Source organism: Camelus bactrianus, chromosome 28 (assembly GCF_048773025.1).
Source record: "Camelus bactrianus isolate YW-2024 breed Bactrian camel chromosome 28, ASM4877302v1, whole genome shotgun sequence".
In the NCBI taxonomy this organism is placed as follows: Eukaryota; Metazoa; Chordata; class Mammalia; order Artiodactyla; family Camelidae; genus Camelus; species Camelus bactrianus.
The window spans coordinates 15,015,350-15,038,918 of NC_133566.1; the positions used below are offsets into that span (position 1 = coordinate 15,015,350).

Below are 23,569 nucleotides of genomic sequence, written 5' to 3' on the forward strand. Positions count from 1 at the left end.
CTGGAAGGGGCTCCTGCAGGCCAAGTCTGGGATGATTTAAGCAACAAAATAAACAATGAGGGTAACAAACTATAATCTCTTGCAGAAAGCAGGAATTCATGAGTGCAGATACGTAAATCAAAGAGTAAATGAGGGAAAGAGAAAGTTCTTCCTTTTAGTACACTTCCAACTAAGAAGTGTAGAGAGAAACATGGTATTATAAAATTACCATCTGTCAACTATTGTAACTGATCTGGTAAGAATCATCAATGAATTCTAAAACTGGTGGGTGAAAGAATGAGGAATAAAACGGTATATTCACATAGTCTCATGTTATCTTACTAGAAGATCCATATTAATTACAAAGGTAAACATGGTAACTCTCTGAGAGGGAACCTGGCAGACAGCACCTTAATCAAGTGATCAAAGTTAATATGACCAGTGAATGGGACTAATCAGCAGCATATGCCCCCACTGTGGGACCCGCTAAGACGGCGACACCATCACCTTGTACTACACCCGCCAAATGTGCATAATCTGAATCTAAGCCTGAGGAAACCGCAGGCAAACCCAGGTTGTGGGACATTATCCAAAACACAGGCAGTAGTCTTCAAAAATGCCAAAGTCATGAAATACAAAGAAAGACTCAGGAACTGCTCCAGATTAAAGGAGACTAAAGAGACAGGACGATTTAATGCAACACATAACCTTGGATTTTCTTCTGCTCTAAAGGGGCTACTGGCAAGATCTGAAAAAGACCCACAGATTAAACAACAGTGTTACATCAGCATTTAATTTCCTGATTTTTAATAATCATACAGTTGTTTCATACGAGACTGTCCTTGCTTTTACAAAATACACAATAAAGTATTTAGAGGTAAAGGCGAATCAAGTCTGCAACTTACCATTAAACATTTCAGAGAAAAGTAATCACACACACAAATATGAGAAAGGATAAAGCAAATGTAGTAAATGTCAACATTTGGAGAATCTAGGTAAAGGATATCTGGGAACTCTTTGGATTATTCTTGCAACTTTCCAGTAAATCTGAAATAACATCAAAAAAATTCCTTAAGAAAGCAAGGTGCACATATGATTAGAAACACAAGTAAATTCCTGGGGACTAAGGTGACGACAGTATCTTCCTTAAAAGCACAGAGAGACAAAATGAAGCAGGCCTGCCCTGACGTTAATCCTGGTCTCCCCAGAATATGCTCTCCTCACAGAGCTTCTGTTCCAGGGCATTGGAGAAAGCTGTTTTGAAGGATCTCTCAGGAATAGCTCATTATTAATCAAGTTCCACAGATGAGGCACAGACATAATCAAGCCATCACTGCAAATTTGTGCTATTTTTCCCTTGGCCAAAGCCAAAGCATCCTGATAGTATGAGCAGCTGGTGATGCTATAGGGACCTTCCTGGAATAATCTATAAAGGGGTTTTTTTTCATTAGAAACCAGGATAAAATAGTCTTGGTCCAAAGTCTCCCCTTCTACTCTTACTGGATTCTTGAAATGTTAAGCCATCGGGTGGGGGTTGGTGGTCAGCTGGTCCCAAGCGCCTTCTTGTTCCGTTTCTTTGGTGCATCTGCAGATCTGGTGGCTGAGGAGGACACTCCCAGGTGGGCTGCTGGCTAAGGAGGCTTGCAGGGTCAGTAGTTCTGTCATACATATCCTGTCTCTCCAGAGCTTTACAGCTGACCACTACCTCTCAGGTGTATTATTTTATTTCATCCTTTCCTTAAAGTGATTTTTTTAAAACCCCAATGGCATTCAGTTTAACAGCATTACAACAAAATATCCAGTTTCCAAAAACAATGGGATATAATGTCTACCCTTGAGTCTAGTTGGAAGACAGGACTTGTAACTGAGCAGATAAACACTCAGACGGCATAAGCCGAATGAAAAACAGACAAGTAGCTAGTAGGATTAGTACAACGAATGCTACCACTGAGCTCAGTAGAAATAGAGATCTACTTTCTCTGAGTTTTTTCAGCATCCCTTCCTTTAAGCCCTGTCTTCAGGGCAAATTCTCCCTGTAACTTTGGCTTGTTGCTACAGAGGCTTGTTTGCAAGACACCACAAGGTACTAGGCCTTGTGGGCTCTGTTCACGCACACCACCACCCCTGGGACAGAATCATGGTCTTCCGACACCAACCCTCCAACAACCACAATGACCCTCCCACGTGGGCACCACCATTCAACTTTCTTCAAGGAAACCAGTGAACTGAATCTTCCAGGAGTAAGCATTTCAGAAAACAACGCCCCCAAAGGCCCCTAGCCTAGATCCAAAGACAAAATTACTGTTAAAGAAAGCCTGTTCTGAACCAAAGAAAAATTAGGTCTAATTCTAGGACAACTTTTAGCTATTCTACGTGAATAACAGCATCTAGATTCCAAAACAAACTCAGCGAAGTAGGTTCTGTTCTCTCCTTCCGGAGATGAGAAAAGTGAGAACCAGAGTTAGCAACTGGCAGATTCAGGATTCACATCCCAGCCTGTTCAGTCTCCAACCTCACTGGCTTACCCACAGTCCACACAATCCACCACGAAGATGAATCAGGCAGAATTTCTCTGCAACATTCAACTGCCACCCCACCCCCTACTCCCTCGTTTCAGACGCCCTAAGGGGCAGGTGGCAAATAGAATTCAACTCTTAAGCAGTCTCCCAAAACAAAATACATTTAGTGGCAAAGCAAAAGACACGAAGATGGGTTCATACTTTTTTTTTTTTACCCAGAGGAATATTTTCATGATCTGTCATTATGGATGAACTCGGGGCAGGAGGAACACATCATTATGTAATGTCAGAGGGCAGGCGACAAGGGGAGGGAAAGCGGCGCCTATTACGGCTCCTTTCGCCCACAAAGACGTAAATTAACCGTTGACGTTTTCAGTGTTTCAATCTTGCCTGGCCTACACACTCATGAATGGCTTTTAGAGAGACGGTCACAGATCCCTGCAGGTTTCTCAGGCCTCAGTTAATCGACTGGCAAAGCCATGCAGAAATAAAATACCAGAAACAAGATGCCAGAGATGCTGTCGGGGGCTCTGGGCCGGCAAAAAAGGGAAGAGTTTGGGAGGATGGGGACCAGATTTCCCTGCACCGAGGTACAGGTTTATTTCTACCCGGTTGTGTTTATACCCGAAACGCCGCGAGGCCTTCGGCGTCTGGAGTCACTGGATCCAGTCCTGGAGACGCACCAAGCAGGAGCCGCGACCTGGCCGCGGGGGCGCCGCGTCCCGCATCCCGGCTCCCCGCCGCCCGCTCCAGCGCCGCACCGCCCTCAGCCCGAGGAGGCCCGCGGCGACGTCTCGCTAGGGGTCGCCAGGGTCGGAAGGTTCAGACGCAACCGCACGGGAGCCGCTAGACTGAAGGATTTCCATGACAACCGCGGGCGCCGTGCGCGTCCGGCTCGCCGGGTGTCTGGAAGCGCGCCGCGCCGCGCCCCGCCCCGCCCCGCCCCGCCCGGGGAGCATCCCCGCACCTGGCGGCTAGCGGCCGCCGCGTCGCGCCCGGCCCGGCCCACCTACCTGGCGCGTCCCGGCCCGCGGCGCCCGCGCCCTGCCGCCCCACCGTCCTCGGTCCCGCCGGGCCGCGCGCCCGAGTCCGGCAGCAGCAGCGCCGCCGCCGCCCGGTCCCGAAGTCGTGGGCTGCGGCCCGGCTCCAAGCGCTGGTCCTCCTGCCCCGGCCCGCGGCGCCCACCTCAGCCGCGAACCCGCCGTCCGCGCCGCAGCCCCAGACCCGCCTCTGCCGGTGCCGCCGGTGCCGCCGCCGCCGCCGCCGCTCAGGTGGCCCCGCCAGCCCCGCCCTGGCCCCGCCCCTCGCCGCGCATGCGCGCTCTGCGAGCCCCGTGCGGACCGCCCCCACCCGGCGGGTCCTCCTCTGCCTCTCCTCGCCCGGCGTCAGAGCTGCGCACGCTGACCTCTCCTGGGACCCTGCGAGAACCCACTCTCAGCTGTGAGTGAATCGCCCGCCTGCAAAGAGTTCTTGAACATCTGCAGTTCACTGGACGATGCCACTTTCGCCCTCACAAATACTGAGGGTTTTGGGGCCCTGACGCATCCCCAAGGAAAAAGATTTCTGGGAAGAGCCGCGACCGGGGAGCCTCTCCGGCCCTTTGCCCCCGGGCTGAGCGCGCTTACCCCGGTGCTAACGTGCGCAGGCGCTCCGAGACGCTTAGGGACTGAACATTCAACCCAGAAACAAGCAAAAATTAAAATAGTGCTTTGAAGATGCAGATAAGCAAAAAGAAGGGAGAAATTGCTAACATCCTTCCAGACTGTTCTGGCATATTGTATAAATATATACATTTATAAACTCTCACCAAATATTAGCTACTTACACTTCTGTCCCAAAGTTCTATTTTTCCATAGGGGGAAAAAATAGAATTAGAAGTTTTGGAAGAAAAAATTCACCATAATATGACTTTAAACCTTAATATTTCTGTTTGAGCAAGGGTAAATACTGGAATGAGTATAAACATTTATTTTTAAGTGTATGAATTTTATCATAAAAAAATTCTCCTTAAAAATTTTTAAACGAAAACTATTTTAATTCATAAACCAGAACACTTCTCAGTGAGAGCTCACATCCCTCGGGTATAAAAAGAAGCATTTATAATATACTTTAAAAAGAAAAGATATTAACCTGTTAGAAATGAAAATTAAACAAAAATTCTCTAATATCATGTACAATTAGATCTGACCTTCCCTATGTCACCAAAAACCTAATGAGGACAACAATCTGGAATAAAGATGGTCCCCTTTCATTCTCAAGTGTTCTCAAAAGGGTTCAGACAATGCATTTTTATGGCCACAATAACTTTAATCAAACCAAGGGAGTTATTAAATCATTAGCTTAAAAAAAGACACAAGTTTAAATTAACTTTTAAAAATAGGCATCAGTCTAAATTCAACCATTCATTCATTTAGCATAGTAACAAACACTGAATGAAGACCAGGCTCCCAATAACATTTGTCACTTGACTGCTGTGTAATTCAGGATGATCTTATAAAGCTTAATCACCTTTTCTGTGGGGCGAGGAATGGGGCCCCAATTTAACTATAGAGTGAACATTATCAAAGGAGCCAAGTTTGTGAGTAAATACGGTGCTATGCATTCTCTAAGCACCACAACATGATAGAAGTATTCTAGAAGTGTGCTTATGGGAAAATATCCCCTGTCCTTTAGAAACTCTCAGCATGTGGTCCCCAAACAGCAGCACTAACATCCTCTCAGAACTTGCTAGAAATTCAAATTCCCAGCCCTCTGCCAGTCCTGCTGAATTAGAAACTCTGAAAGTGGGACCAAGCAAACTGTATTTTAACAAGACTTGAGGGATTCTGATAAACATATGGATCTAGATAATCTATATACAATAAGCAAGCTGACTTAGATCATCTATATGTGATAATTAAGAGCTGAGCAGTGCTATTTTGGGGACCTACATGAGAATTTCTCTGGGGGCCATTAAACATGATATAGTAATGTTTATATGTGTTTTCATTAGAGAATATATGTAGCATTGAAAACCAATAGTCCTGCTGTGAAAAACAGCAGCCTAGTGCCCACTGGAGGGGCAAAAAAGGATTTGGTGCAACTCAGAAAGCCCTATCTCCAGAGAGTTGTCACTATTTCACTGGTCTGGCAGCTTACTGGAGAAACTTCATTCTCAGGGCTTGTTTTTAATTGACCTGACTCAGCACTTACTCGGTGCAAATGGCTCTATCCACAAAGCATTGGTGAAAGTAATCAGTGGCAATCATTTAACAGTGTGGCTGCCCAAGGTGGTAATACCAGTGGATCTAGCAAGAGGCTGACCAATTAAGAAGAAAGAATGAGGAAGATGTACACAGGGAAGTTTTAGAAAGAGCTGATGTATTTCTTGGAATCTGAAAGGATACACACATGTGTACAACTGTGCACATGTCCAGGAAAGACTTGAGAAGGCCATGATCTCTCACTTCTGGCTGACCCTGAGGCTTGGAGCAAGCAAGAAATGAAGGCTAAGGCAGAGTTTAAATTCCCTACCTGAGCACTGAGGACATGCCTCAGCGTACACAGAGAGCCCTCCATAAAAACTTATTCATTCTAGCATTTGAGAATATCTTTGTATAATAACTAACAAATCTACACAAAGAATATCAATAAAAAGATAGGAATTAAGCTAACCAAGCAAGGACTTTGGTGGTTATAAATGACACAGAATACAGACTTTATAGAATCATCCTGAGAGAGTCACCAAACAAACAAAAAGCAACAACAAACCCTGGAGTAGAGGAAAATATGATTTCCAGAATTGCCACATTGTATAATTTAAAATGTCCTGTTTTAAGCAAAAAGTTATGGGACACATAAAGAAAAATGAAAGGACACAGGCTTAAAGGTAGTCAATAGAATGCCCATGAGAAAACACAAATGTTGGACTTACTAGACAAAAACTTTTAATCAGTTATCATAAGCATGTTCAAAGAACTGAAGGAAACCATGTCTCAGAAGTTAAAGGAAAGTATGAGAGCAACAAAAAGAGAGTTGGTTGACCATAAAAAAGCCTCAATAAATTAAAGAGAATTAAAATCACACAAAGTGTGACCCCAGTTGTATTAAAATAGAAATCAACAACAGAAGGAAATGATAAGTAGAAATTAAATGGCACAGCCCTCGATAACCAAGAGGTTAAAAAAGAACTCAAAAGGGAAATGAGAAAATATTCTGAGAAAAAGTAAAATGAAAACTCAACATACCAAACTTTTGGGATGCAGCTAAAGCAGTGCTTAGAGGAAAATTTATGGCTGGAAACACCTATATTAAAAAAAGAAAGAAAGAAAGAAAAGAAAAAAGAACAAAGGAACGAAGAGATGCTGTTAATTTTTCTTCATTCTTTATTCCCTTTTTTCTTTGGATTGCATCATCTCTAGCTTCAAGTTGACTGATCCTTTTTCCACCAGTTCATATTTACGGTCAAACCCCTCTAGTGAATCTTTCATGGCAATTATCATACTTCTCAACCCCAAAATACCTATTTGATTTTTAAAAATAATTTCTGTCTCTTTATTGATATTCTTTATTTCACAAAACATTATCATAATCTTTTTTAAAAATTCTTTAAGCATGTTTTCCTTTTGTTCTTTGAATACATTTGTAATAATAGCTTTGAGGTCTTTGTCTGTGAAATACAGTCTGGGCTCTCTCCCAGGTAGTTTCCATTGCCTATTTTTTGTTTATATTTGTTTTCTGTGTATGGGTCACATTTTCCTGTTTCTTTGCATATAGGAATTGAGAGGAGCAGCTGCTTAAGATGTAGAACATTCTGTAGCATCCTGTTACTTCTTTCAAAATCTGAGGCTGGGAGAAATTTTGGTTTCATTTCAAGTCTTCCACTTTCAGGATTCCGTGAGGAGAGTGCATTTTGGTCATACTTCTCCTTTGGGGTATTGGCTCCATCCTTTGATTGCTTCTCTCCTTGCTAGTACAACTGGATGCGTCTGGGACTGTCTCACCTTGGACCCTCAAGGTGGGCCTCTGCTCTAGAAGCACCTTCTCTTCCTAAGTGTGGGCTTCCTCCAACACCTTCCATTCTTTGCTTCTTCCTAGTATTCCAAGATATTTTTATTCCTTGTTACCCAGAAAATATATTTTCTAGGATCATTCAGTAAATGAAATGTGCCTTGCAGCTGGAGGTAAGCTGCTTAGGGATTCTCACCTCCCCAGACCCTGTCATGGAAATGTCTCCAGCATCTCAGTTGAGCGTCTCTGCTCCAGGCCAAGATAAAGTGTTAGATGTAAAAGAGGCTTCTCAGTCTGATTTTGGTCTAGGCTGTGGGCCAGAAGTCCAGAATGTATCAATCAAGCCTGTAAACATCCAGATTCATTTCCCAACCTTCAAGGGCTGACCCCTGAAAGCTATCTCCTAGGCTCCTTTGCCAACTGACCTCTGTTTGGTTTTCACAATGGCATGCACTATCAGGAAACTGGGGAGCAGGTGGAAGGGGGAATCTAGGCATCCTTGTGTCCTTTGACCAGTGGGTGTCATCTTTGCATCATTGGCAGTGGCTGCTTCTCCTGGGTCAGCTCAGCTCCCTTTGTGCAGTCCTTGCTGTGTTTCCAGCTCCCATTAGACAACTCAGATCCCTGGATTCTGGTATTTCCACCACATCCTCACAGCCCTTCACCTTTTGGGCTCCCTGCTAATCTCTGGGTTACCTTATGGTTCCCTGTTTGGATTTTCAGCAACTCTTATCATGTAACTAGTTCCTCTATCAAATTCTCTCTATTGGGTGTGGAGAAGAAGGAACACTCCTACGCTGTTGGTGGGAATGTGAATTGGTGCAGCCACTATGGAGGACAGAATGGAGGTTCCTTAGAAAACTAAAGATAGACTTACTGTATGATCCAGCAATCCCACTTCTGGGCATATATCCAGAAAAAATTCTAATTTGAAAAGACACATGAACCCCAATATTCATAGCAGCACTGTTTACAATAGCCAAGACATGGAAACAACCTAAATGTCCATTGACAGATGAATGGATAAAGCAGATGTGGTATATATATATAAATGTGTGTGTGTGTGTGATATATATACATATATCACACACACATATATATATATGATGGAATATTACTCAGTCATAAAAGGAATGAAGTAATGCTATTTGCAGCAACAATGTGTAGACCTGGAAATTATCATATTAGGTGAAGTAAGTCAGACAGAGAAAGACAAATATCACATGATTATCACTTATATGTGGAATCTAAAAAAAATACACATTTTATTTACAAACTAGAAATAGACTCACAGACCTAGAAAACAAACTATGGTTACCAAAGTGGGAAGTGGTGGGGGAGGGGTAAATTAGGAGTTTGGGATTAACAGAGACACACTACTATATAGAAAATATACAAACAAGAGGGACCTACTGTATAGCACAGAAAGCTGTATTTCTTGTAATAAGCTATAATGGAAAAGAATTTGAAAAAATATATATAGATATCTATCTATATATATCAGAATTTCTTTTCTACACACCTGAAACTAACATTGTAAATCAACTACATAATAAAAAATAAAAATAAAAAAAAACCAAATTTTTTTTATATGGAGTATCTAATGTGGGCTGTTTTCCTGACTGCACCCTGACTGAGAGTATATGCTGGCAGATTACATAGGGCTTCTCAAATACCCCTCGCTGGTAAAAAGAAAGAACATGCATTGACTGACCTTCTTCTCTGCACATAGATCTTCCTCATAAATCTCATAAGAAGCAGTAGACAGCTGGTCCAAAATTTGGGATCCTGGGTCCTGGCCGAACATCCTCTCCCTATGGCTAATGATGAGGAAGAACAGAGAGAGGCTGGGACAGCTACTCCCTTTATTTGCCTGGTGAACTCCCATTCATCCTTTAAGATCCAAATAGCATTACTTCTTGGGCAGTTGTTTTTGCCTCTGACTGAATCAGTTCCTCCATTATCTGTATTCCCTAAACAAATTTATACAAATGTACTATAGCACTTTTTTGCATTATAGTCACACACAGACCTAGTTCCCCTATTAGTCAACAAGTTCACTGGGGGCAGGGACCTGGTCTGACTCAACCCTATTGTTAGTGCCTCACTCAGCGCACGCCAGACACATAGCATGCATTCAACAAAACTTTCTTCCCAGAAATTCTTTAACTTGGCTGCATATTAGGAACATCTGGAGAGGGTTTTAAAGCTGTAGCTGTCCAGGCTCCTCCCCAAGACCAATTAAATCAGAACCTCTGAGAATGGAGCCCAAGCACTGGCGTTTTTAATCTGAAGCCAAGGTTGCAAACCACCGGTTTTATTGGTTGCTTCATCTTATCACATTTGCTCTCGCTGGTGAGTTTTGCCATAAAACCAGCTTCTCCTGAAATTTAATTCAATTTAGCAAAGTTTTTTGAGTGCCTATTCTGCCAGGCACTGTGTAGACCAACCCTGGCTAAGCAAAGTGTGTTTTGTGGACCAGCAACACAAGCTTGCTACACCAGGGAATGTTAGAAATGCAGAATCTCAGGCTCCATCCCAGACCTACTGACTCAGGATTTGCATTTAACAAGGTCCTCAAGGTGGATCGCACGTGCACACTGAGGTCTGGGAAACAGTGCTGTCGAGATCATACAATTGTCAAACTGCTGGCTCACTGTGAATTTTATTTTGTTTCTAATCTACTCTGATTTTCTTTCCTGTAAAAAGGAGTACCCTATTCTAGTCTATTCTCCAGCTAAAAAGGAACATCTGGCACAAAGCAGGTTGAGACCAGGCAGGGGAGCGATGAGCTGGTGGACAGTGGATTCCCCATGTGTGGGAGGGAAGAGGGACGGTGAGGCTGGCCCTCGGAGAGAAAGAGATGGAAGCATTTCATGGGAGGCCTCAGGCACAGGCTGTTTGGAAGGGATGACTCCTGTCTGACACTGCCAGTTCACTGGGAATGATCTAGGTGTGCTGGAGGGCTGCCATCTTGTTGCCAGGGAGCATGCTGCCATGGGTGCCTTCCCTACAGGTTAAATAAAGCAGGTTCACTCACCTTGTGCTTTTGGAATCAAAGTATAGTGGGGCATTTTTGAGGACTGGCCTATTAAGCATCACAGATTACCTACAAATGCAACATTTTTCCATTAAACTCACAAACACCTGGGGCCTAATTCCTGTGGGGCTGTCAGACTCTGTTGACCACAGTCTGCAGCAAAAGATGGAATTTTATGTCTCAATCAAACACATGACATGTGAGCATAATGAACACAATGTTCATGGAGCAATAACCCCTGTGAATGACGACAGTGTGGTCTGTTACAGTCTGTTATATTCCCCGAAAATTTGTCATTAGATTGATTTCATGACCCAATGATGGATTACAACCAACAATTTGGAAAAAAAAATGCTTTTCACAGAATCACAGTAAATTTGCAAGGAAAGCAGTTGGACTTACTCCGTTTGAACTTGTCAAGCTGATCCAGCTCCTGAGATACAGTTAAGCACAGTGGTTGAAACACGTGGCTTCCGGAATCCCTGCCTGGTTTCAAAGCTGTATGCTCTGAACAAGTGATTTCATTTTGCTCAGGCTCAGTTCCTCATTTGAAAATGGGAATAATTATAGCCACTTCCTCCTCCTTAAATCTGTCTTAAAATTGAGCTCAACCTTAGCCATCCCACATGTAAACAATAACCGAGGTGCCTCTGGACCCAAGGCTTTCTAGGCAGCACTGGGCAGAGAGGCACTGCAGGAGGACTGGGATGGAGACAGAGCCTTCAGGAGCATCATGGGTCAAGAGGCAGGTTTGGAAACAACTTATATAGAAATTTAACCCCAATCTGCTCGCACCGGAAGTAAAATGCTTCCTTCCTTATTCAAAGGCAAATATTATAAAACGTTAAAAATAGACACCAAGTGTCATTGGCTTTACACAGTGAAGGCTTATTTCTCACTCACATCACAGTGGGCTGCAGCAATGACTTGGAGATGCAGCCTTTTCAGCTTGAGGTCTACACAATTGCCAAGGAGGAGGAGGAAAGCATGGGGCGGGCACACACAGACACACCATTTCCGTTCACACGACTCTGGCCACAGCTGGTCCCCTAGTCAGCATAACTTCAAGGGAGGCAGAGAAGGGCTTCAGTGTCTGACAGTGAGCCCTCACCATGGCCTCACCACAGAGATGAGGAAGAAGAGAAGTTGCTTGTGATCATCGCCACTGTCGTCAGATGCCACCCACCCAGGGAGAGGAACAAACACCTAGGTGTTTATTTATTATCAGTCATTGGATCTTAAATTCTACAAATGGTGTCAAGCACATTCTTGCTTTGGCATCTTGACTTAATTGGGTGGGAATGTGTGCCTGGTTCAGCCTATGCTTCCCCTGGAAAACCACCCCAAGTGCTGGCAGACATTCCCACTGGATCCCTCCCTTCCCTGATTATTAACCTCAACTGTGTGTACAACAATTACACATACATGATTTCTCCTCTAATGCATTTAGGAAAGATATAGGCTGTACTTAAACCATGAGAGTTCAACATTGCCAACTCCGTAAACACTGATTTCTATCAACAGCATGCATGTTGCATACCCACCTGAAATGGATGGAAGAATAAAGTCATGCTATCAAAGCAGACTTGTCATCTGGGTCGAAGGTTAACCACTGCTGCCAACAGCCATGACGAGCTTGCTTCTGTGGTTCTACCAAGCCCCAGGGGGAAATGCTACCTGAATGATTCATAATGTGGCATTCATAACTGTCTAATCTTAGGCAATTTCATTGGTAATACAAGATGTCTATTAACATACTGACCAAAATTTAAATTCAATATTTGAAAGGATACCTAAAGTTGAAAAAAATTTCCAAAGACCATCTTGAAATTCTCATCTTAAAATCCTTGGCTTAGTGAAACAGAACTCAGATTATTTCAAAGGAGCTGCCAAAAGAGTTTTGAAGTTTTTAGAACCCACTCTTTCAAGACAGATGCTTCATTTAAAAAAAAAAAAAGAAGAAGTTTATCCTCGGTATCTAAAGCATCACTGCCCAGGTTGGGGAGCCAGTCACAAGGTTACATGGTTACATTCAAGGTCATTGTCATCAGAGGCTTGTGGACTGCAGTCGACACGTTGTAGCAATTGCTAGATGTAAATTAAAGCCTTGTCTGCCTTGTCTTAGGGAAAGGCTGCTTTTGAAGTACAGTGCCATAGGCATGGATTTTATTCTTCCCCAAAATCTTGTTTTCTTGTGGTTCTGTAAAATCCAATCATCATGAAATTCTTGCATATAAAAAATAAATCAGTCCATCTTTTTAATTTTAATGCTTTCATTCATGTTTACCTACTGATCTGTTCTCTGTGTTCATGGTGAGGGTTAGCAGTACAACCTTAAAGCAAAGTGTGAAAACAGAAGACTTGGAGAATAGCGTATTAGATGTATGGGATCCTGTCTGGCCAAGACAGGACTTGGAAGACTAGAGCTGCTTATCAAAGGATCTGAGGGCCCCTGGCCTGGGGTTCTGCCTTCCTCATGTCTCTTTTTTATCAGAAATAAATAAGAAAATAAATACATGCTTGTGATTAAAAAAAAAAATGGAAGGCCCAAATAAGCAAAGAAGGACAAAAAAATCACTTACAATTCTACTGGGAGACAATGGTGTTAAGGATGCAGTGTGTGTATCTTTCCATCTTTCACTATCATTCCTAACTCTTTGAGAATGAAAGAATGAGACTGAGCACAAGAGAACTTTGCTAAAGTCACCAATGTCCTCGCTACCAAATTCAATGCACACTTTGCAACTCTTCCCAGAACGTGACATCGGCGATCACACCCTCCTCCTTGAATTTCCATCTCTGACTTAAACCACTTCCCGACCCACGTGCCTGTCCCTTCATTCTCTGCAGGTTTTGTGGGCATGTCTTATTTCTCCTACCCTTTAAAAATGGTGATGCTCCCCAGGCTTTAAAAGAACCGCTTACTCCTTGGCCTCTTCAAAGTTTTTTGACTCTCTCCCTGCCTCTCCACTGTTCAGTCTGCCATCCCCACTACCTGGACCACTGCTAAAGTCTCCCAACTGGACTCCCTGGGTCTCCAAATCCAACTCCCAAATCGTCATCAGTGGCTGAGTGAGGAGGCAGCTCAGAACCTGCCAGGATCTCTTTAGTGCCGTAGGGGAAGTCAAACTCTTTGGCATGCCAATCTTCAGGAGACTATCAGTGGGCTGGCTTCATGTCCTGGGAGAAGCATCATCAGCAGTGACGGTTGGGAGGAGGGAGATGTGTCATGAAATAAGGTGGTCAACCCTTGCCTGTCCCTCCTATTTTATCTCAAGCCACTCTCAATTTTTATGTTCTAGCGTTACAGGCTGTAGAATGAATGAATAAATAAAGGAATGATGCTGGTAGCATGAAATAAAGGTCAGACACTGAGCTTTCAGTAACCTATTTCAATAGTCCCAGCATCTCTGTCCACAAAGGAGGAGAGGTTCCAGAAAGCCAAGCCTCAAGGCAATGCAGGCAGCAGCCACTTTTCACTCTTCAGCGGGAGCTTAAATGAATAGCCACTTCAGTCTGCAATACTGAGCCCCGGCCCGGGACTGAGCTACACACTGGACCAGAAAATGCGGTCCTGAATCCTAGTGCAGAATGGTGCACAGTTACATAGAAAGGAAAGATGCGTTGCTGCCCTGTTCAGACGAGACTCTTTACCGCCCCCTGTTGGACAATCGTCATACTATACTTACCATAGTCGCATAAGACCCTCTACTGCCATCTGCTGGAAATCTGTCATAATAAGTACAAAAAACTGGGATGGTGACACTGCAAGATACCTCTTTAGAAGGGACCCTTTAGGGCAGACCCTAGACCAACCCTATGTGGCAGCCCTGAACATAGTCACTAAATACAAGCCACATCCTTCCTCTGGTTCCCATCCAAAAAGTGAGCAATCCGCTCCACTGAAGGGAGTACTGGCTATGCTGGACTTAACGATTCTAGACTGTACCCACAGGGCAAGTCAGGAGATTGCCCAGGGTAATTTTGACTACACTTGATATTCTCCTTACCCAGCCTTTATACAAAGGGTGACCCTGTTTCCCTGGCATGTTTAGCCAGCAGAGACTAGGACTGATTCTATTACATGTACATGAAATTGCATCAAATTCAAGAGCAAGTATGAGGACATAGAAGGAAACTATTGAACTGCGTGAATTCTGAAGGACTTTTCAGCTAATTTTAATTTCCATGGACAACTATATGTCTGTTAAAAAATGTGCCCCCTTCCTAGAGTGTAGAGGTGTCACCAGGAAGGGTCTGCCTAGTCAACGACCACAATTTCCACACCCTCCCTGCATCTAGATGTGATGAGTTTTTACCCACAGAAGTATATCTCTTCTAGGCTGAAGTGATGATGAAAGTAGAGGTGTCTTCTCCATCTCCCTTGCCCCAGCTGCAGGCTTCAGAGCTCTGAGACCCAAGAGGCAGACAGAACCCCCAGATGGACACAGCCTACATCCCTGCCAGCCGGGAACACCCACACTGCACTGTTACAGAGGAAACAATTTGCACTGCCTCAAGTCACCACACTTTGGGAGTTTAGTTATTACAGTGGCTAGCATTATCTTAATATGATTTGCTAATTAATTAATGTATTTTGTCTGCTAACAGTAAGTTCCAGCAATCTGTACGGAGGAAAATGAAAAACTAAGGCCATCCCTGTTTTCTGTTATTTGGTGCAGGATAGCCCTTCTAAATCTCAGCACAGAGTACAAGCATCACTTTCCTATTCCATGGGAACATGGCTTGAGGATCCCTGAACAAGCTCTCTGCAAGGCTGCTTCCTGCTCCTTCTTTCAGGAGAACCACCCAGTGGTGGCAAGTGCAGGTGGTGGGAGAAAGCCCCCTGCACCCAGCCAGGCCTTTCTGAGACTGTCCTCTTTGCTGTAACCGCATATTCTCACTCACCTGATCCGAGCACAGCGCTTGAGGGGCCAGAACATCTCCAAGGTCATCTTTTCTATAAACACTATCATATTTCAGGGGATGAAGTGGTAGGGAGGAGGTGTCTCTTTCCTTGCCTCCCTCCTCTTGCTCCCTTCCTTTCACTTTTGGTAAAAACATTTCATCACTGGTGGTGTGAGCTTTTTATAACATAAATGGGGCAGGGGCCATGATGCCTGATTGACCCACCTGGAGTGACGTCAAATGAAATCACTGAATACAGATTTCTCAGCCTGATCCTTCCATGATAAAGTCCCCCATCAACTTTTCAACCAGCAGTTTTGACACCCATTTTATATTATTGCCTAGATCCAATATTTCATAAGGGGATATTTTTTAGTTGAAATTCTTCTATGAAGAAGAACTTTCCTTCCTCAACTGTTTAGGTTGCTCTGAAATATAATTCACACGGGGAAGTCAGGATATACGCTGGATTTCTTTCCCTTCGGTGGTTTTTAGAATGTTGTTGCAAAGGTGACCAATGAAATATTTGTTAGGATAATTATAAACTCGCAGATTAAAATATCTATCTAGCTATTCGATTTAGTTCAAATCATTGCAGTTCCTTTTCTGTTTGATGCTCAAAGTCTCCCATTGTTGCCCAGTGGAAGTTCATTCAGGTCAGCTCCTGGGTCCTGCTTTCATCACCGCAGTGAGTAGTCTTTGATAGCTGCCTTGCTTTCGGGCAAAACAAAATGTTCCAGGCTCATCTTGGTTTCCTAACTGTGAAACTGTGTTTAGAGATTACAGTCTGGGGTCTATGGATGCTCACACTGCAGGATTATCATTGTTTCTGAGCTTTTTCTATGGACAGAGCACACACAGGTCCTTATGTCAACATCTTCTCTTTCTCATCATCAGACACTTGACATACTTTTGTAAATTTCTCAGGAAGGGCTCTTGGAAATAATATTCTTTGAGTTGTTGCCTGTCGGTAACTGTCTGTGGTCTTTACACTTCAAGGTCAGGTTGGCTGGATCTAAAATTTATGGTTCATACTTCCTTTCTTGGAATATATTAAATGTGTTACTCTGTGGTCTTCTGGCGTCAAGTGGAACCATGAGACAGGGAGGAGAGGCAGAGTCGTGATACAATCAAGCCCCATACCCCGAGGGTGGGCAACCCACAGACTGGAGAATGAATACATTGCACATTTTCGTATTAGAACAGTGCTGCAGTAAGCATGGGTACGTGTCTCTGGGGACGCACAGGCGAAAGCTTTCCTGTCATATGGAACTAGGGGTTGGGTCGCTAGGTTACAGGTATGAGGCTTCAACTTTACTAAACAAAATCACTGCCTGCACTTCAGAGAAGCATTTTTTCTCCATTTCATTCATCACCTTCCGCTCCTCAGGGTATTACTAATGGCCCCCAGACCCAGAGCAGGAAGCTGCCTTGGCTTCTGTGTGACAGACCCCTAGCAGAAGGGATCACAGTTTGCCTGATAAAGTTTTAATAGATCCCTGGCCTGGTTTAGCTTTGGGAGTTTGTAGCATCACAGGTCCGAGGGCCACTGCTTCAGCGGGATGGAGCAGGCTACTCCCTTATTCAATCATTGGAGTAACAAATATTTTCAGACACTGCCAAGATAGCCTTTGTCCAGCTCTGCATGGTTCCTTGAGGTCTGGTAGCTTTGGGACTTTTCAAGCTTGAGGCACTGGAACCTTTGCCAGGCTGGGTTCCCCACAGCCAAAGCTTCCAGCCCTCTCCTCGGAGGTCCTCTACCTCCTACCTCCCCTGGGGTTCTGCCACGGAACCTGCAATCAGCCCATACCTTGAGTGGTGCCCACCAACCTTTTCTTCCTTTCCTGTCTCGAGGAATCTCTCTCCTGAGACACACACACAAACATGGACTTCCATGAGCTTAGATCCCCACAAAGGCACAAAGAGAAGCTGTCTCCCAGCCTGGATCCCCATGGCTGAAGCCGGGGCAGAGGGAGAGGTGGCATCGGGTAGCGGCACCACGGCTGGGAGACCACAGACTCTGTCCCAGTTTCCCAGACAGCGAACAACCTGAGACTCAACTTCCCAACAACCTCGGCAGCTGGCAGCCAACGTGATGAAACTGCATTCATTTATTCCTCTAGAAAAATAATGTGATGTTTTCTGCACCCAAGAAGTTGAATGGGCCACCCCCATTATCCTGTGTTACTGAGAAGTTTATTCACAACAGCTCTGTGAGGTGGGCAGTGTCATTCCCATGTTTCAGGCGAGGAAAATGAAGTCTAGAGAGGTAAAATTACTTGCCTGAGTGGCAGGGTTATGACTTGAGCAAGTGCAGCCCTGACTCCCCGAAGCCCACGTTCTAACTTACCATCCAAACGCCTAGGGCATAAGCATTGGAAAAAGCTGGGCAAAGGCTTACCCTGCCTCCTGTCTATGCACGCCTCCCTGAACTGCCCGAACGTGGCTAGCTTAGACAAAAGAAATTTAGCAGGCTGCCTGGGACACCCTTCTTATAGATTTGAGTGCTTTGAATCACTTGCTCTGACAAATGCTGCAGCTTTGGTCGCACTTTCTTACCTGCGTCTGTGCACATCCTTCCCCCGGCCCCCCACGGAGCGTGTGCTGGCCCTATTCACCAGCGCCTGCACCCTCTGGGGAAGCCAGGCTCATTTGGAAACATACCCCAGGACCAAATCTTCCCTTATGACAAAATATGAAACAGGAGTCATTCAATATCTTTTAAAATCCAGGTCTCTATTTTTCCTGTGCAAATATGGATGTAGGCATACTTAATCGTTAAGGCTTTTAAAATATATGCACATGGCCAGTTACATTTTGTGGATGATATGAGCTTGGATCACACTCTTCTTTAATAGGCCTTTGAAATTCATTTTTAAAAGTTCAAATGGTCAAATGGTCCACAGTAAAAAAAAAAAAAAAAAAAAAAAAAAGAAAAAGAAAAAAACAGAGGAGACCTACAGAGATCCAAAATACATCCCTGAAAATGCAGCACCTTTTGTATGAACTACATCAGGGGCCCGTTACATAGTGTATGGATTGTAACATCAGAGACCTGAAAGTTGCCAAAGCAAATGGGGCATCTTGTCTGAGAAAAAAAGAATGAGAAGACAAGTAGGGAGAAGAGAAGAGAAGGAAGGAAGAAGTGGGGAGGGGAGATGGAGACACAGAGGGAGATTGAAGAGAAAAGCCGGGAAACCTGCCTCTGTGGCTTCTCTGCATCAAGCAAGCGAATCATCTCTGGGTAACTGACAACGTGTATTAAGCCAAGGATGGACCATCAAGGTTATAATGCACAATCGTAGAACCCAAATCTATAGCTATCTTACAAAATGTCCATGGAATTCTAGCGACTGGATTAAACAAAAAGAGCCAGGTTCTACGCTCTGCACATTTTCGGCTAGCCAGGAGCTTTGCCTCAGGGTGTAATTCCAAGGGAGAGCGAGGCTTCCTCTTGGCGGAAAGAGGAGCAGCTTGCAAAGATGTGGACTCAGGGTCTCAACTCCTAAAAATCCTAGTGGTCAGCATGTTTTGCTTGGGACCCCATTTCAACCTCCAAACCGAGAGGCTCTCCCCTGAACATAACTCTCACTCAAAGCCAGAACAGGCTGCCCCAGATCCCCGAGTCAGGGATGCCAGGAGAGAGACTGTCTTTGAACCCTCTTGGCAAGTTTGGAGATGTGTCTTTCCCAAACGGAGATACTCTTTTCTATAAAACAGATTCCGGTGTCACAGGGGCCAGATGGCTGGGAGCCTGGATTTGTTTGTCAGACTTGAAGTGACCTCAGATGGGGCAACCTGACTTTATGCTTGTCACAGCACCACCAAAGGCCAGGGTTCCTTGGGTCCCAAAGAGCACACGAGGAGATACCAGAGTGAGAAATATGCCCCAGACTGTCTCTTGCATCGAATTTGTTACCACAGTTATTTTCCACTTCTGTTTCCTCTCCCTCATCAGACGGTGGTGGAGTGTACTGCGGGAGGGGGTGGGTGATGAAATAATCTTCTATTTACAAAAAAAATGAAGCTCAGAAGTCTAAAAATTCCTCATGGATAAAAAAAAATGAGTTCTGCCCTTGCACTTTCATACCCGTGGACTGGGGACACCTCACACTCTACAAAGCCCCGCATCACGCAGCTCACGGTAACCTGCCACCTGACTGGGGCCGACGTACTGAGTCCTGTTTCCTAGATGAAGAAACTGAGGCTCTCTCTTGAGGCCACACAGCTCACAAAGGGTAAGGAAAGCTGGAATTCAACCCCGGCCATGTCCCACACTGTGCGGCTGCAGACAGACAGCAGCACACTGACCACTGACTCTGGGAAGCAGGGGACAGGCATCCGCGTCTTCACTGTTGTGCAGTCTCTGCTTGCGGAGCATCCCTGGGAGCATCCTCGTTAGACGGAAGACCGATCTTCACCTGGCTTTCCAGTTGGCTGAGACGCTGCTTCACTTTCATCTGGGTGGCGTTGTACTCGGCCAGGAGCCGTGCAAACCTGGTCTGCAGGGTGTCCAGGGAGGACTCCAGGTGCTCCACCTTCTCCTCGATGTCCTTGGGGTCTGCCCCAGCCTTGGCCAGTTCCTCGTCGATCAGGTTGTCCTTCATCAGGATCTGCCGTCCCTTCTCCTCCAGCGCCTTCTTGGCCTCAGGGTACTCGGTGAGAGCCTCCATCAGATCGTCCTTGGAAAGGCAGAACAGGTCCGAGTAGCCAATGCTCCTGATGTTGGCCGTCCGGCGGTTCCCTGACTTGCTCCCTTTGATGTTCAAGATGCTGATCTCCCCAAAGTAACTCCCGTCACTGAGGACCACGAACTGGGTGACCCCGTCCTCGGCCACCACAGCCAGCTTGCCCTCCTTGATGATGTACATCTCCCTCCCGATGTCCCCCTTCTTGCAGATGTAGTCCCCGGGGCTGAACACTGCCGGCCGCAGCTTCAGCACCAGCTCCACCAGCAGCCCCGCCTCGCAGTCCTGGAAGATGCGGACCTTCCTCAGAGTGTCCAGGTGCACGTTGATGGCGATCTCCGCCTTCAGCTTGTCGGGGAGGCTCTTGAGCACCTCCTTCTCATCCACTGTCTTTTTGTTGGCCCACAGGTAGTCAAACCACCGGATCACCCGCGTCTCCAAGTCCTTGGTCACCTTGCGGAATTGCATGTACTGCTTGATGGAGTCAATCTTAGCCTGAAACTCGGCCCGGGAAGCATTCATGTTCGAGATCATGGAACCCACATTGCCCACGATGGTGGCAAAAATCAGGACGCCCACCAGGAAGTCTATGACCACAAAGAGATACTCCTCGTCCTTCACGGGGGGTGGGGTCTCACCGATGGTGGTCAGGGTCAAGGTGGACCAGTAGAGACTGTAAATGTACTTCCTGGAGAGGCGCCCATACTCTGGGATTGAGACGTTTGGGTAGACCCAGGAATCGGTCCCGAAGCCGATGAACTTGGAAATGGCAAAGTAGATGCAGGCATTCCAGTGGATGATGATGAGGATGTACAAGACCAGGTTCCCGATCCTGAACATGTTGGGGTAGTTGGTCCGTGTCTCTGTGCGGTCAAAGAACTCGAAGAGCCGGGCCAACTTCAGGAGGCGGTTGAACCTCAGTTCCGGGCAGTTCATGCCCAGCTTAAAATAAGCCAGGTCAGTGGGGACCAGGGACAGCATGTCCAGCTTGAAGTGCAAGGTCTTTGTGTAGTGCTTCCACAGCCTGTCGGCATCTGTGACCATCAAGCCTTGCTCCAGGAAGCCTAGCGAAGAAGACAGAGATCACTTGGGCATCAGAGATGCTGCCTGTTGTGGGGAGGGTACAGCTCAGTGGCAGAGCACATATGCTTAGCATGCACAAGGTCCCGGGTTCAACCCCCAGGACCTCCATCAAAAAAAAAAAAAAAAAAAAAAAGAGGCTGCCTATTTATGACCATGGCTCACAGAAACATATTCTACCTCGAGACTACATGAGGTATAATTATATGTATATAACAGAAACAACCTCAAAAAAAACACACTTACCCCTACTGCAGGAAACGCACTCTGGTATTTTCCATTCAATGATGTTCTAATCTATTTCATTCAATTAAAAACATAGCTCAATTGGGTAAATTTGCATGTGGATTGGGTATTCGTTGGAAGTGGGGAATGATTATTAAATTTTCAGAGATAAATGGAAGTTATATTTTTAAAAAGGAGTCCCTTAAAATTAAAGATACATGCTAACATGTTTACTATCTAAGATTTGCCTTAAAAAACTCCATCCAAGAACAGGGTGTGGGAGGAAAAATGAAAGAAAATTAGCAAATGTTGATAACGGTTGGAGCTGGGTTGGGGGGCGGATTCATAATGCTACCTTCTCGGTTTTATATATGTTAGAAAATATTAATAATAAAAATTTTTAAAACACTGGTCATGGACTATCGAATTGACTTCACCAGTCACTAATGGGGCACGACCCATCTGTTTAAAACCTGGCTCAGGGGCACAGCAGTTCTTTCTGGCTGCACAATACTGTCACCCAGGGGGCTTTTAAAACATATGAGCCTGGAGCCCACCCCCTGGGACCCAGCCTGGTCTGGGGATGGGCTGGACCTTGGGAGTGGTGAGGTGTTATTACTGGCAAAATCAATCAAATAGGCCATAATCTGCCATCTCTCTGCACAACAGGAGAGAGATAATACAACGGAGGCTCTTTAGATTCAGGTGAGCATCGGAACCACCCCGAGGGCTCTGTAAGACACAGAGTGCTGGGCCTGTCCCCAGTCTGGGGCACCTCTGACAACTCTCGGGTGATGGCTGGTCCAGGGCCACACTTTGAGGCTGGACTGAGGTAGGGCTGCCCCCTCTGTGAAAAGCAAACAGCAAGTCTGTTGTCACATGTTAGGGACACCCTGCTCCCCAGCCCCCATTTCCTGTTTCATACTTTGGTTACATGGTGTTTATTGAGTGCCTAGATCATGACATGGTACTCTCGTGCATTGGGACCCCTCGCTCCTTCCTTAATAATCTTCCCTCAGTTCTGATGGTTTTTCCCCTTGGAGTATGATCCATGGCCTCTTGGTGTCTGCTCTCCCCTGTCCCCTTTACCTCCCGCTCTCGCTGCATCTTAGGTTGCCAAGGACAGCAGTAAGCACAAAAAGAGTGGGGTCAACGTCTGAGTGTCAGTGGCCTGTCCCTGAAGCCTGAGTGAAGCAGGGGGTCACTCCAGTGAGTTGACCACTCGCAGGGCTCTTTTATCTCCACAGGCTCACGTGACTGTGGAGCAGCAGACCACCAGGGCTGGCTGAGTCACCCATGCAAGCCTCAAGCTGTGCTCTTGAGATCTTCTAAGTCATGATGCCGGGCACTAATTCAGGAGCAGAGGGGGTGCCCGTCTGGCCTGCTGGGTGGTGACCATGGACTTGGGGCCCGTCACTCAGCGTCTCTCGGCCCCCAGTTTCTAAGGCAGTAAGACGGAGATAATCTTGCCCACATTTCTGGTCTCACTGAACAGTTCTGATGAGAAAAGAAGTGCTTAGAATGCTCTGTACACCATGAAGCCACCCGGAGGTTTTGATGTTTATATCCACCACCATGACAAGGTTTTTTGTTTAATAATCTTGAAAGTGGTAAGTAGAGCCTTTACCAGCTTATGTGATATCTTTATGCAAATTAGGAAAAGGAACCCTAAGGATGCACAGCTTGGAGCCTGAGACATGAGCGGGGCTTTAGCCCCTGCTCACAACCAGAAGTGATCGTGAACTTGGGTTCTTGGACTCTTTAATCAGTAGAAATTCATAAAAGGCCAGAGGAGGAATTCAGGCGAGGCTTTACTGAGACTCGCGCTGCAGCAGAAGGGAGCGAAAACAAGCGACAGGTGCCCTTGTTTGTTACGAGGCGAAGGCAAGCTGGTCCTTTAAATGGGGTGAGGGGAGGGGTGGCTTAGGTGGTCTGCGCCTACATGAGTTATTCTCAGTCTCTTGTAGTTTCTTTGTGTTCTGTTACTCAAGACGTTCGTTCATTCAGTTGCAGGTGCAAATGCTCCGGTAGAGGGTCCCAGGTCCCAGCCTATCTTCATTTGAAGGAAGTCATCCTGTGCCCAAGCCCTGTTTCAGATTTTATTTCTCTGTCTATTACAACTCCTCTCAAAGCCACGGGGT

General features: G+C 45.5%; 2 protein-coding genes across 10 annotated transcripts in view; both read right to left on the reverse strand.

Annotated features, from left to right (window-relative positions):
- INPP4A (inositol polyphosphate-4-phosphatase type I A) overlaps positions 1-3,771 on the reverse strand; it is a 117,308-nt gene extending 113,537 nt beyond the window's left edge. For 5 of the 8 annotated variants that reach the window (XM_074354453.1, XM_074354451.1, XM_074354450.1 and 2 more), the window contains exon 1: positions 3,512-3,771. The gene's annotated coding sequence lies outside the window, so the exon portion shown is untranslated. The remainder of the gene's footprint in view (positions 1-3,511) is intronic. The other 3 variants (XM_074354454.1, XM_074354452.1, XM_074354449.1) reach the window with 1 other exon arrangement.
- A 14,379-nt stretch (positions 3,772-18,150) lies between these two features.
- The window catches only part of CNGA3 (cyclic nucleotide gated channel subunit alpha 3), a 34,903-nt gene continuing 29,484 nt past the window's right edge, over positions 18,151-23,569 (reverse strand). For both annotated transcript variants that reach the window (XM_045519632.2, XM_045519633.2), the window contains one exon: positions 18,151-21,187. In XM_045519632.2, the coding sequence (XP_045375588.1) occupies positions 19,785-21,187 (1,403 nt within the window). In that variant the 3' untranslated portion in view covers positions 18,151-19,784. The remainder of the gene's footprint in view (positions 21,188-23,569) is intronic.